Source organism: Arachis hypogaea, chromosome 19, assembly GCF_003086295.3.
Source record: "Arachis hypogaea cultivar Tifrunner chromosome 19, arahy.Tifrunner.gnm2.J5K5, whole genome shotgun sequence".
Taxonomy (NCBI): domain Eukaryota; kingdom Viridiplantae; phylum Streptophyta; class Magnoliopsida; order Fabales; family Fabaceae; genus Arachis; species Arachis hypogaea.
The window spans coordinates 127,258,974-127,268,386 of NC_092054.1; the positions used below are offsets into that span (position 1 = coordinate 127,258,974).

The 9,413-nt window shown below is 37.5% G+C and overlaps 3 protein-coding genes across 5 annotated transcripts; 2 read left to right on the plus strand and 1 right to left on the minus strand.

Annotated features, from left to right (window-relative positions):
- The first annotated feature begins 250 nt into the window (after positions 1-250).
- LOC112778719 (uncharacterized) lies at positions 251-1,375 on the plus strand. The gene is made up of 2 exons (XM_025823013.1): positions 251-724; positions 833-1,375. The coding sequence occupies exons 1-2, from the start codon at positions 251-253 to the stop codon at positions 1,373-1,375; spliced, it is 1,017 nt and encodes a 338-aa protein (XP_025678798.1).
- A 1,823-nt stretch (positions 1,376-3,198) lies between these two features.
- LOC112778720 (uncharacterized) lies at positions 3,199-3,708 on the plus strand. The gene has a single exon (XM_025823014.1). It carries the CDS (start codon positions 3,199-3,201, stop codon positions 3,706-3,708), a length of 510 nt encoding a protein of 169 aa, XP_025678799.1.
- A 1,809-nt stretch (positions 3,709-5,517) lies between these two features.
- LOC112777096 (low affinity inorganic phosphate transporter 1) lies at positions 5,518-8,796 on the minus strand. 3 transcript variants are annotated; one of them, XM_025821380.3, is made up of 3 exons: positions 8,594-8,796; positions 6,980-7,412; positions 5,518-6,753 (listed from the first exon to the last, which is right to left on the minus strand). In XM_025821380.3, the coding sequence occupies exons 2-3, from the start codon at positions 7,375-7,377 to the stop codon at positions 5,604-5,606; spliced, it is 1,548 nt and encodes a 515-aa protein (XP_025677165.1). In that variant the 5' UTR covers positions 7,378-7,412; positions 8,594-8,796; the 3' UTR covers positions 5,518-5,603. The 3 variants fall into 3 exon arrangements, with proteins under 3 accessions (XP_025677165.1, XP_025677167.1, XP_025677166.1); XM_025821382.3 differs by having other exon boundaries at positions 6,980-7,377; positions 8,594-8,752; XM_025821381.3 differs by having other exon boundaries at positions 6,980-7,380; positions 8,594-8,750.
- Between the last annotated feature and the right edge of the window lie 617 nt (positions 8,797-9,413).

Below are 9,413 nucleotides of genomic sequence, written 5' to 3' on the forward strand. Positions count from 1 at the left end.
AGGATATTATGGAAATCCTTAAAGCTCAGAATGAGGAAATAGCAAGGAAGAATAAGCAGGCTAAACAGAAAGAGAAAGCTAGAAGAAGTCGTCCGAAAAATAAGAAAAAGGTGTGTACATCAAGCTTCAAATGAGTTTTGCTTCATGGAATGTTAGGGGGTTGGCGGGGATTGGCAAGTTAAGTATGGTTAAAACCTTTAGAAAGAAGTTCAATTTGCATATGCTTGGGTTGGTAGAGACAAAAAAAGATATGGTAACTAGGTTTGATGTTATGCAGTTGTGGGGTAATGATGGGGCCGGGTGGGAGTTTGTGGAAGTGAAAGGGGCGTCTGGAGGACTGTTGTTGATGTGGGATATGACGATGTTTAAATTAAGTAACTGTTATAAGGGTGGTAGGTGGTTATGTGTAGATGGAGTGATGATAAAGAATAATTTTCGGTGTGCGTTCTGCTTAGTGTATGGTGAGCATGATCGAGAGAGTAAGCTTGTTGTGTGGGAAGAGTTGAGTTTCTTGTCAGGCTTATGTCAAGTCCCTCTCTGTTTTATGGGGGACTTTAATGAGATTGTTCAAGTGGAAGAACGGCGAGGATCTACTTCGTTGCCAAGATCTGCAGTAGAGTTTAAATCTTGGATTAACGATATGGAGCTCATGGACCTAGCTTTACCTGATCGTCAGTTTACTTGGTACAGAGGCCAGTCATGTAGTCGGATCGATAGAGTCCTGGTTAGTCTGGAGTGGTTAGAAGAGTTTCCTAAAACAAGATTACGAGAAGGCCCAAGAGGTTTGTCAGACCATTGTCCAATGATTATGAATGTCACAAGGTTGGGATAGGGGCCGAGACCTTTTCGGAGCCTGGATGCGTGGTTTACTCATGAGAGATTTTTGAGGATGGTAAAGGAGGAGTTGAGGTGCCTAGGGGAGATGCAGTTGATGGACAAGTTGAAGGCTTTGACGCTACCACTGGGCAGGTGGCATAGAAAGCACTTTGGTAATTTGGATAGGAGAATAAATAATTTTGAAGAGGAGATCAGGAAAGTTGATGATTTGGTGAGCAATGGAGTTTATGATGGAACAACGGAGGCTAGAAGAAAGGCACTTGTGAGCGCGTGCAAAGTATGGTATGTCAGGAAGGAAATACATTGGAAGCAGATGTCACGATCCAGGCATGCTAAGGAGATGGATAAAAACACTAGATACTTCCACAACTTAGCCTCGGCTCGGAGAAGGACCAATCGGATTGATGCCTTAAGGATCCATGGACGCTTAGTGTGGAACCCATCTCGAATCAAGATTGCTATACGAGAATTCTATAAGGAGTTATACCATCAGGAGAAATCACCAAATATTGGATTTCGGGAAAGGCTAGTAAGATGAATAAATGGGGACGAGGCAATAGAACTGGAACAGATGCCGAGTGCTAAAGAAATAAAGTCTGCAGTGTGGGACTGTGAGACAACAAAAGCTCCAGGATGCGATGGGTATAACATGAATTTTATCAAGAGGTGTTGGCCAGAAGTTGGGAGGGAATTCACGGATGCAGTGTTGGGGTTCTTCCATTCAGCAGTGCTACCTGCGGGTTCAAATGTCACATGGGTGGCGCTGGCACCAAAATTTGTTGGAGCTACAGAAATAAAGGATCTCCGGCCGATCAGTATGGTGGGTTGTGTCTATAAGGTCATCTCTAAGGTGCTGGTTCGAAGGATGCGGAAAGTGATGCCGGACCTGGTAGGCGAGACTCAGATTGCTTTTGTACAGGGTAGGAAAATTCATGATGGGGCTTTAATTGCTTGTGAAACAGTGCACTGGCTAACGTCAAGGAAAAGAAGCTCAGCGATAATTAAACTGGATTTTCAGAAGGCTTATGATAGGGTCAAATGGAGCTTTGTGGATATAGTGCTGCAAAAGATGGGCTTTGGACACAGGTGGCGGGGGTGGATTAAGGAATGTCTGTGTTCGGCATCTATGTCAGTGCTCATTAATAGGTCTCCCTCTAAGCCGTTCAAAATGGAACGGGGCCTACGACAAGGGGACCCTTTATCTCCCTTTCTGTTCGTACTTGTCGTTGACGTGCTTCATAGAATGATAGGGGAGGCGGTTAGGAATGGGCGCATAGCCTCGCTCTTGGTTGGCAGGGATAACATTGCATTATCACACTTACAGTTTGCAGATGACACGATACTTTTCTGCCCACCAGAGGAAGAAACCATACGGAATTACAAGCGACTACTGCGTTGCTTCGAGCTGATGTCGGGATTGAGTATTAATTTTGACAAGTCCAGCTTCATTCCGATTAATTGTGAACAAAGGTGGGTGCGAAAGATGTGTATCTTGCTGGGGTGTAAGGAGGCCTCACTCCCTATCCGGTACCTTGGCATCTCTATGGGAGCAAACCCGAGGCTAGTTAAGACGTGGAAACCAGTGATTGATAAGGTGGAAGAGAAACTGAGTCTGTGGCAAGCAAAAACACTTAATAAATCGGGTAAGCTGGTACTCATTAAATCGGTTCTTAATAGCCTGCCTGTTTACTATCTCAGTTTGTACAAGATGCCAAAGGCAGTAGCAGAGAAACTGATCTCCCTACAAAGATGATTCTTGTGGAGTAATGGGATGTAGTGATGGCCCCTAAAAAGGCAGGTGGATTGGGAGTGGGAGATGCTGTGGTTCGTAATACAGCTCTTTTATTCAAATGGTGGTGGAGGTTCTCGAAAGAGGACTGTCCCTTATGGAAGAAAGTAGTGTGCTCTTGTAATAACATGAATCCGGCTGAGATGCTACATGGTCAACCTATGCCTTCAAGAGGGGGTCCGTGGAGAGACATTTGTCAGCTACAAATTCGAGAGCCACAAATCAGAGAGCAGATGATTAGAGGCTTGTCAATGGAAGTGGGAAACGGTAGGACGATCAGGTTCTGGGAAGATGACTGGCTAAATGGTGGTGTCTTGAAAGATGTGTTCCCTAGACTCTTCTCGGTTTCAAACCTTAAAGGATCTGTTATAGGTGACTGCGGGTTTTGGGATGGGTTAGAGTGGTTATGGAGCTTTCAGTGGAGGCGATAGTTGTTCCAATGGGAGCTGGAACTTTTGAACCAACTGCATGAGAGACTACGTTCAGTTAAGCTAGTAACAGAGAGAGAGGATAGAGTGGTTTGGAAATTTGATAGAACTGGTATTTTCTCTACTAAATCCTTTGTCCAGGTAATGCAGGAGGCAGTCCTTCCGGAGGAAGTAACAAGCTATAGCTTCACTAGTGCTATTTGGAGGGGTTTCATCCCACCAAGGGTCGAATTATTTTCTTGGTTTGTTCTGATTGAGAGGGTGAATACCAAAGAACGACTATGCAGATTAGGGGTCATTAACCCGCTTGATAATTTATGTGCTTTATGCTGTAAGTCTAATGAGTCTGCTTTTCATCTGTTTCTTGGGTGTGAGGTCACATGGCAGGTGTGGGGTGCTTGGCTTTATGCTCTTGGACGACAATGGTCTGTACCCGGTACACTAAAGCAACATTTTGAGAGCTGGACGACTGTTGCACCACGAAAGGATGGAAGGAAGAGGTGGTTGATTGGATTCTTTGCTGTAATCTGGGCGATTTGGCTGGAAAGAAATAATCGGGTGTTCCAGAATAAAGGATCAGGAATACAGGAAATCACTAACAGGTCTTTTGTGCTCTCCGACGAGTGGATTGGTGGTGCATCCTTTGGTTGTTGATGGCAATGCCGAAGATGACTAGGGGTTGCGTTACCTGTTTCAGTTGTTAGTAATCTTTATTTTTAGTTGTACTTATTGCAGTTTGAATTTTGTATGCTCCGCCTTGTGTGTTGAGCTATTTATTTCAAAAAAAAGAGTTATGCTACATATACAAGCCTTTTTGGCTTAATTACAAGTCTAACAAGTTAAGTCAAGTCTAATAAAAAACTACATTCACCTACTGAAGCGTGATAACACGCGCGTCACTCAACCGTTTTCAAAGCGCGCTCTCACTCACCACTATGGAAGACACTTCTTTTTCTCCGCATTTCTCCTTCTCCTCTTCTTCTTCCTTCTTCTTCTTTGCGTTTCTCTTCTTTTTTCTTTATGTGTTTCATCTTCATCGTTATTTTTTATTACTGTTGTTGTTGCTGCATTTTTTTCCTCCTCCTCTTTTTATTAATTTTGAAACATTATGTGTTTTTTTTCTTCTTTGTTTAAATTTTCTCCCAAAAAAGATTATAAGAAAACAAAATAAAAAGATAAAGAAGAAGCAGTAGAAGATGAGGAGGAAGAAGAGAAAGAGTTTTGAATTATGCAGAACTTATCAGAATAAAAATTACACTTAAAAATCTTTAAAATACACCCAAATATCTTCGTCATATACCCAAATATCTTTGTGTTACACCAAAATTTATTGCAATACAGAAAAATATTTTCTCTAATGCTGCATTTTTTCTTCTTCTTTTTTTCCTTATTTCTTTCTTTCTTTTAGGTAAATGAATGTAAGTTCATCTTCTTCCAAGTAATTTTACAGTATTATGTGTTTCTTTTTCTTCTTTTTTTGATTTTTTTATTTATTTTTTTTGTTAAAAGAGTAAAACAAGAAAAAACTTGAGAAGGTAAAATAAAAAAGAAAAGATGAATAAGAAAAAAAGAAGAAGAAGAAGATGGTGATGATGATAAGAAAAAAAAAAAGAAGAAACAATAGAAGTCGAAGAGGAGGAAGAGGAAGAATTTTGAATTATGCAAAACTTATTAGAATAAAAATGTACCCAAATATTTTCGTGCTACACTCAAATTTGCTGCAAATACAGAAAAATATTTCCTTTAATGCTATATTTTTTTTCTGAATTGAATCACACCTCAGCCACTTGATTGGATTCAAAACAATAATTAATTTCGTTCTAGTTCAATTGACAATCTGAATCTGAATTATTTATTATCTTCAACAACGAGATAACTGATGATAGAAGAGAAAGAGAAAAAGAAAAGAGCAGAAGAAATTCCAATGAAAAAAGGAAGAGGTGGTGTTAACGACGACAATAACGAAAGAGAAATTAAAAAGAAGAAGAAAAAAAGGCAAGAAGAAAAACATAAAAGCACGTGAATATAAATGACTTATATAAAAAAATGCTTTTATGTGAAGAATAATTCTTGTAATTATTACGAAAATAGTTAGTATAAGTATATATAATTAACAAATGTTAGATGTTTATTTCATTAAATAGTCGAATTTTTATTTTAATTATTAAAAATTATGAAAAAGATTAAGCTTATTTGGAGTTGTAGAGTCCGAAAAAGATTTAAAGTTATGGAAATTCTAATAGTGGAGGGAGACCGAGGTGAATGTAACTGCAAATCTTTATTTACTTTAAATTTTAAATTTAAAATTATTAGTAATTAATTAATTTAATTGTTAATTTCAATTTTATTTCTATTTTATATATTGTACAACTCCCCATATTTTTACACACTATATATATACTCTTTTTCTACCCTCTTTTTCAAGTCTATAATAATTAATAATTAAAATAAGACTCCATGATGTGCTATACTATCGTCTTAAATTAAAATCACATAGTAAATGCTATTCAGCCATGCATGTACATAAAGATTCATAATTATTTATAAGCTTAAACAACATTATTATCCACAGCTTGTTGTTCCTCAGCCTCACCAGACATTTCTTCCAGGGATTTTCCTTTGGATTCAGGAACCAAGAATGTGAAGAAGAAGCCACAGACATTAACCACACCCAAGATTATAAGGGTGTTCCTAACACCAATTCCTTTCTCAGCGTAAATAAATCCAAAAGCACCAACCATAGCTCCAGCTTTGCCTGCAGCCGCTGAAATGCCATGACATGTTGATCTAAGTCTAGCAGGGAAGATCTCGGCAGGGACCACAAAAGTGGTTGCATTGGGTCCAAAATTGGCGAAAAAGAACGTCAGTGAGTACATCACAACAAAGCCAATCTGGTTTCCCTTCAAGGTCCAATGATGATAAGGTATTGCCAATGCAAACATGAAAACCGTCATGAAAAAGAATCCCATCAACTGGATGGCAAACCTCCCCATCCTATCAATGAGTGCCACGGTGAACCAGTAGCCCGGTACAGTGCTGCACAGTGCAATCAAAGTTTGTGCTCTCGCAATCTTGTAAACCTCTTCAATTGCGTTCATTGTCTTAGCCGGTGGGATCCAACCGATGGCACTAAAGATATCTTTCTGGAACAGATTCTGGCTGTAGTAAGCAATATCCAAAAGGAACCAAGTTGTGGCGGTTCCAACAAGGTGCAGTCCATGCCGCTTAACAAACTCTCTCGAGAACAATCCAAAATCGTTGCCTCCCCCTGTTTCTTGCTGCTCAATCTTCTCTTGCTCTGCTTCAATCTCAACCTCAAGAACCTTGGACATGTCCGAAGCTGCTTGCTTTGCGTTCTTCGCCACCAAGGCCGTGTACCTTGCTGTCTCCGGCATCTTCATCCTCCAGTAGTACGTCGCAAGAGCGGGAAGCGCGCCAAACATCAAGATTATCCTCCAAACGTAATCGGCTTCCGGAACGGTGGACCCCACGTGGTCGAACTCAAACGCCGGAACAGGGTGCAGTCCCTTGAAAATGGACGAAACAATGATTGCAACCATGCCACCGGCAAGGATTCCAAATCCCTGCATGGCAAAGACCGCCGCGATGAATGCTCCACGTGTCTTCTTGTTGGCATACTCAGACATAATGGTTGCAGAGAGAGGATAGTCGCCCCCAATCCCAAACCCAAGCCAAAACCTATAACGAGGACAAATAAATCAACTAATAATAATAAGTTATGGTTGGAAACTTGCATGCACATTTTCTTTGTACCAAGTTGATAGTCGAAATTGATACTTAAAAATTATTAAGTGAAATGTATTAAATTATCTAATTTTGATAACTGCACGAAAATCTATACTTACATATTTATACTCTAAGAACAAGAAATAAGGTATAAGAATAATAAGTTATTGATACTAACCTAAAGAAGCAAAGAGTGACCATAACAGATTTAGGCTCTTTTCCAAAGGAGAGTCCGGAGGCAAGGGAACAAATAACCATGAGCATGAGTGTCATTCCGTAGACACGCTTCCTTCCCATCTTGTCGCCCAACCAACCGAAGAATAGTTGGCCGGCGAGGGTGCCGCAGAATGCGACACCATTGATGGCAGAGGAGACGTTGGACGGAAGAGCTCCAGGGTTGTTGGAGCCATCGTAATAGTACAAGCGGCCAAGAAGCTTGGTGACTAGGGAGATGCAAAAGAGGTCATAAGCATCCGTAAAGAAGCCCATCCCGGCTATCACAATAGCAGTGAAGTGGTACCATTGTGTCTTTGCAACATCAAGTGCATTCAGCACCTGCAATTGTTCCTTGGCCATCTTCTGATAATATCAAATATTGGCTTAATGTATAACTGTAAAATTAAATAACACTTCTCATCTCAATGATAAATATACAAGGTGTGGGTGGTGACAAGTAACGAACATGTGCATGTGACACGCATTAGCAGCCAATATATAAATGACCGGTGATTGAGTATTCAAATAAAAAATAACATACATGGTAAACTGTAGAGATAGGGTAATAATAATAACAATAGGACAAAACAGGGTGATACAATTTCCACAACATGCAGTCAATATGAAAGAAACAGGTTTCAACTTTCAAGGCTGTGGGGGCCATAAGTTCCCAAAGTGATAAAAACAGGTTTCAACAGAGTCATTGGCACTGGTCAGCCGAATGATGCAACCTTTGCCATGAGTATTAATCTTGTATCACCATGATGATTGGTAATGCCACTAGTTATGATATGCTTGTCTAAAAATATTTTTAGACAATTCCGTATATGTTTTTCAATAGGGAGATATATCAAGATAAATATTTAATTATTTAACACATAGACTTCAATCACGGAACCATTTTTTAATTAATATAAACTTATTTTTTAAAATTTTAAATTTTAAATTTAATATCTTAAATCTTAACCTTAAATTCAAATTTTTAAAATTAAAAAATAATTTTATAATAAAAGACTAACTAATATTTATAGTTAAGAATTAATATAATTTCTTATATTTTTTATTGTATATAATAGAAGATTAAAACATTAGTATACAATTTCTTATCATTTTTAATCTATTCACATCTATTCCACAACTAAATATAATAGAATAAATCAGAAGATCCACCATGAAAGGAGAAAAAGGAGAAACAGAAAAAATCTCCAAAGTTGTAGCTAAACAAAAATCATGTGACAAAGAGAAGTTTTTTTTTTTTTTTTAAATAATCGGAATTGCAACTTGCACGAGTTTGGAAGGTGGTAGCATCGTAAGCAAACAAAGAATGCGACGAGGGCAATACGGATACGGGAACGGGATCAAAATTCACAAGCTTCATGTGAATATATACCAAATTAAGTTAGACCATAAAAAAAGCAAATTTTTTATTAAACTTTTGCTCTTAAATAAAATAAGACTTGTGAAGAACAATTAGCTAATTCATGTCTAATGAAAGAAAAAAATAATAATAACAAAGTATAATAAGAAATTAACAAAGTAAGAAGAGATATCTAAAAATTGATGAGATAGATGGTACCTGATGAGTAAAGAGTGAATGAGGGGAAGGAAAAACAAGTGATGAAGAAAGATGAGAATGGTGTTCGTGTTCTTATAAGAGTGAGGAGAGAGACACGTAAGGAATAGAAACAGAGAAAGGATAACACAATAAAAGACAATGTGAAGTGTGGTGTTGTGTTGTGTTATGTGATGGGGTTCAGTATTTAACTCTCATAGACTCTGATCTGTCATATGATCAGAGTTAAAGTTAGATTAACAACTATCAAGAATCTATCTTTACTGTAGAATATTCTACTTCACCCCACCACATCTTTAACTCTCTCAGATTCTCTCTTTTATTTCTGTTTATTTTAAATTTTAATTCTTTTTCAAGAAGTGTTATCTTTTTCGATAGATAATTATATTATGGTATAACAGAAAAATAAAAAAAAAAGAGCTATTATATTATAATATATATTTAGTATTTATAAAAAATGAATTATAATTTTATTTAAAAATTATAAAATATATACAAATAAATATAATATATATTTAGTAATTAATTAATAATATTCATAAAATATTTTATTAGTTCTAAATGTTGATAGGAGTGAAAGTGATAGTAATTTGATGGCTTAACCATTTTTGTGGGGTGCTTTAGTAATGAAATTCTCTTAATTGAATAAATAGTATCAATGATTTGAACTTTAAAAATTTGTTTAAAATAATAAGGAAAGATTTGGATATTCGAGAGTGTATTCTCCTTAGTTAGTAGGCTAATAGCGTTTTTTTTTTTCCTGATATTACAAGAGCCTACTAATTGAAAAAGTTTAATTTTCAGTTTTATTCTCTTAGCTTTC

What these genes read in the sequence shown, in the direction of transcription:
- LOC112778719 (XM_025823013.1), top strand. Translation starts at nt 251, where the DNA reads ATGGTAACTAGGTTTGATGTTATGCAGTTGTGGGGTAATGATGGGGCC. An exon ending in GTCGGATCGATAGAGTCCTG is followed by an intron (nt 725 to 832) that starts GTTAGTCTGGAG and finishes AGGTTGGGATAG; the next exon opens with GGGCCGAGACCTTTTCGGAG.
- LOC112778720 (XM_025823014.1), top strand. Translation starts at nt 3,199, where the DNA reads ATGCAGGAGGCAGTCCTTCCGGAGGAAGTAACAAGCTATAGCTTCACT.
- LOC112777096 (XM_025821380.3), bottom strand. Translation starts at nt 7,377, where the DNA reads ATGGCCAAGGAACAATTGCAGGTGCTGAATGCACTTGATGTTGCAAAG. An exon ending in GTCACTCTTTGCTTCTTTAG is followed by an intron (nt 6,754 to 6,979) that starts GTTAGTATCAAT and finishes TCCTCGTTATAG; the next exon opens with GTTTTGGCTTGGGTTTGGGA.